General features: G+C 43.3%; 1 protein-coding gene across 1 annotated transcript; it reads left to right on the plus strand.

Moving 5' to 3' along the window:
* The first annotated feature begins 572 nt into the window (after positions 1 to 572).
* Positions 573 to 2315, plus strand: LOC107090133 (tripartite motif-containing protein 16-like). The gene has a single exon (XM_015383333.1). It carries the CDS (start codon positions 573 to 575, stop codon positions 2193 to 2195), a length of 1623 nt encoding a protein of 540 aa, XP_015238819.1. The 3' UTR covers positions 2196 to 2315.
* The last annotated feature ends 541 nt before the right edge of the window (positions 2316 to 2856 follow it).

Here is a 2856-nt window from a genome sequence, read left to right on the forward strand (position 1 = left end):
TTTCTGAAATTGTGTTTCTAAATTGTCTATAACTGTTTGGTAGTGAGACCCAACATCAGCATATTTAGTTTTTTTCCTCAATAAACTATATCCTGTAAATGGCCACTGAAAGTTCTCAGCAGGACCCATCTGATGAATTTAATGACCTCTCTAGAGTTTTTATGCCAGTTTATGGCCACCTGACCTTGTTTTTAGTAGAAGTGGTGCTGCAGGTTCGGGTCTTACTTTCATTCTTCTTATGGGTTGAGATTAATAACTAAGAGTTTTATAAGCTGCAGTTTGATTGGTTTGAAAACTACAAATTACAAACTGATGTTAGAATAAGAGAAATGGATCGTGGAATCTGGATCAGTGTTTTAAACATCAACCAGCGCTAAGAATGCTGCTGTAAAAGGTTAAACATTTATGAGTCCACTTTCTTCTTGCAATAAAAGTACTATAAGATCCTTTTTGTTCACTGAAGTTTATAGTGGCCCAACCCTTTAGGCAAAACAATAGTGAAAGAGCAGATTAAAGTTCAAACCACTTAAACAGGCACGACAGAGAAACCCACACTGACACTTGGAGGGAAAATGGCTCAGAGAGGAGATCAACTGGGGAAAATCTCCTGTTCAATCTGTTTGGATCTACTGAAGGATCCGGTCACCATTCCCTGCGGGCACAGCTTTTGCATGAAGTGTATAAATGTCTGCTGGGATGGAGAAGAGAAGAAGAGAATCTACAGCTGCCCCGTCTGCAGGAAAGAGTTCATGTCCAGGCCTGTCCTGGAGAAAAACGTAACACTTTCTGCGTTAGTAGAAGACATGAAGAAGGCTGGATTCCAAGCAGATCCTGCTGATCCCTGCTATGCTGGACCTGAAGACGTGGCCTGCGATGTCTGCACTGGGAGGAAGCGGAAAGCTCTCAAATCCTGTCTGGTCTGTTTAGTTAGTTATTGTGAGAAACATCTTCAGCCTCATTATGAGTTTCCTGTTTTTGAAAAACACAAGCTGGTGGAGCCTTCCAAGAAGCTGAGGGAGAACATCTGCTCCCGTCACAACGAGGTGATGAAGATCTACTGCCGTACTGATCGGCAGTGCATCTGTTATCTCTGCAGTCTGGATGAACATCAAGGCCACGACACAGTCTCAGCTGCAGCAGAAAGGACTGAGAGGCAGGAGGAGCTGCAAGTAAAGCGACAGCAAATCCAGCAGAAAATCCAGGACCAGGAGAAAGATCTGAAGCTGCTTCAACAGGAGGTGGAGGCCATCAACCACTCTGCTGATAAAACAAGGGAGGACAGTGAGGAGATCTTCACTGAGCTTATCCGAAGCTCTGATGTGAAGCAGTGGATCAGATCGGAGCAGGAAGCTGAAGTGAGTCGAGTCAAAGAGCTTCAGGAGAAGCTGGAGCAGGAGATCAGTGCGCTGAAGAAGAAAGACGCTGAGCTGCAGCAGCTCTCAAACATGGAGGATCTCAACCAGTTTCTCTACAACTACCCCCCACTGCCAGACCTCACCGAGTCTGAAGACTCATCCAGCATCAACATCCGTCCTCCTTATTTCACATATGTGAGATCGGCTGTGTCAGAGCTCAGAGACGTGCTACAGGACATACTGAAATATTCCTGGACAAACGTCTCACCGACGGTCTCTGAGGTGCATGTGTTAGAGTCAGAAAAAGAGCCGGAACTGAAGAGCAGAGCTGGATTCCTAAATCATTTCCAGCAGATAACACTGGATCCAAACACAGCAAACAGAAATCTGCTGGTATCCGAGGGGAACAGAAAAGTGACATTAATGAAACAACAACTGTTTTATCCGGATCATCCAGAGAGATTCAAGAATTACAAGCAGGTCCTGAGTAGACAGAGTCTGACTGGACGTTGTTACTGGGAGGTGGAGAGGAGTGAGAGAGGAGCAGTTCATGTCGCCGTTTCATACAAGGACCCAAGGAAAGCAAGAGGGTTTGGGTTCAATAACAGATCCTGGTCATTGCTGTGTCACACCAAAAGTTACATGTTTTATCACAACAACATTCACACTCCGGTATCGGGTCCAATCTCCTCCAGGATAGGAGTGTACCTGGATCACATAGCAGGTGTTTTGTCCTTCTACAGCATCTCTGAAACCATGACCACGTTCACTCAGCCTCTACACGCCGGGATATGGATCCTAAACTATGGATCCTCTGCTGAGTTCATTCAGCTAAAATAGTCAGAACTGCTACTTTCCTTGATGGGTCCTCAGCTGGTCCTATACAATTCATTTTTAAACATCAATCTTTGTACTAAAATAGTCTTTCTTTCATGATTTGTGGACATTAGGATCTAAAGAGAAGCGTCATCTCCTGGTCAGACGCTGTAATTCAGTTAAAGCGTGGAGTCAGAGTAAAGAATAAGCAAGAGGAGGTCACTCCAGTGGCTGGAAGTTGAAGGGGTTTTGTTGGGTTGTTGGTTCCAGTTTCTTTGGTCTCCATCTCTGCTGATAAGAGCTCATTGTTGTGTCGTTTCTTCACTACTCAGTGATGAGCCGTCTCTAAGGAGCTACTTTATCATATTGTTTTATTAAAGTTTATTTTCACTGCTATCCTTCCTGTTTATGTTCAACCATGGAGGCTGCGACTGATCATGAGAATCTTTTTCATAATAACTAATTATATTTCCATTTAGTGCTTTGCAGAGCAAATGTTTGAATCCATGACCAGAGGAGCTGCTGGTAATTGTAATTCCATGTTTGCAGAAAAGTGATCACATCCTGAAAATGTTATATTCTATTTAACAATGTTTTTCCTTTGACTGATAATGGTAAACTGGGGTATCATTCATTTAAGGTTTTAATACAGTTGTTTTACACGTTTTTTTCTATCTTTATTTGC

The sequence above is a fragment of the Cyprinodon variegatus genome, unplaced genomic scaffold (assembly GCF_000732505.1).
Source record: "Cyprinodon variegatus isolate N-32 unplaced genomic scaffold, C_variegatus-1.0 Scaffold282, whole genome shotgun sequence".
Lineage (NCBI taxonomy): Eukaryota > Metazoa > Chordata > Actinopteri > Cyprinodontiformes > Cyprinodontidae > Cyprinodon > Cyprinodon variegatus.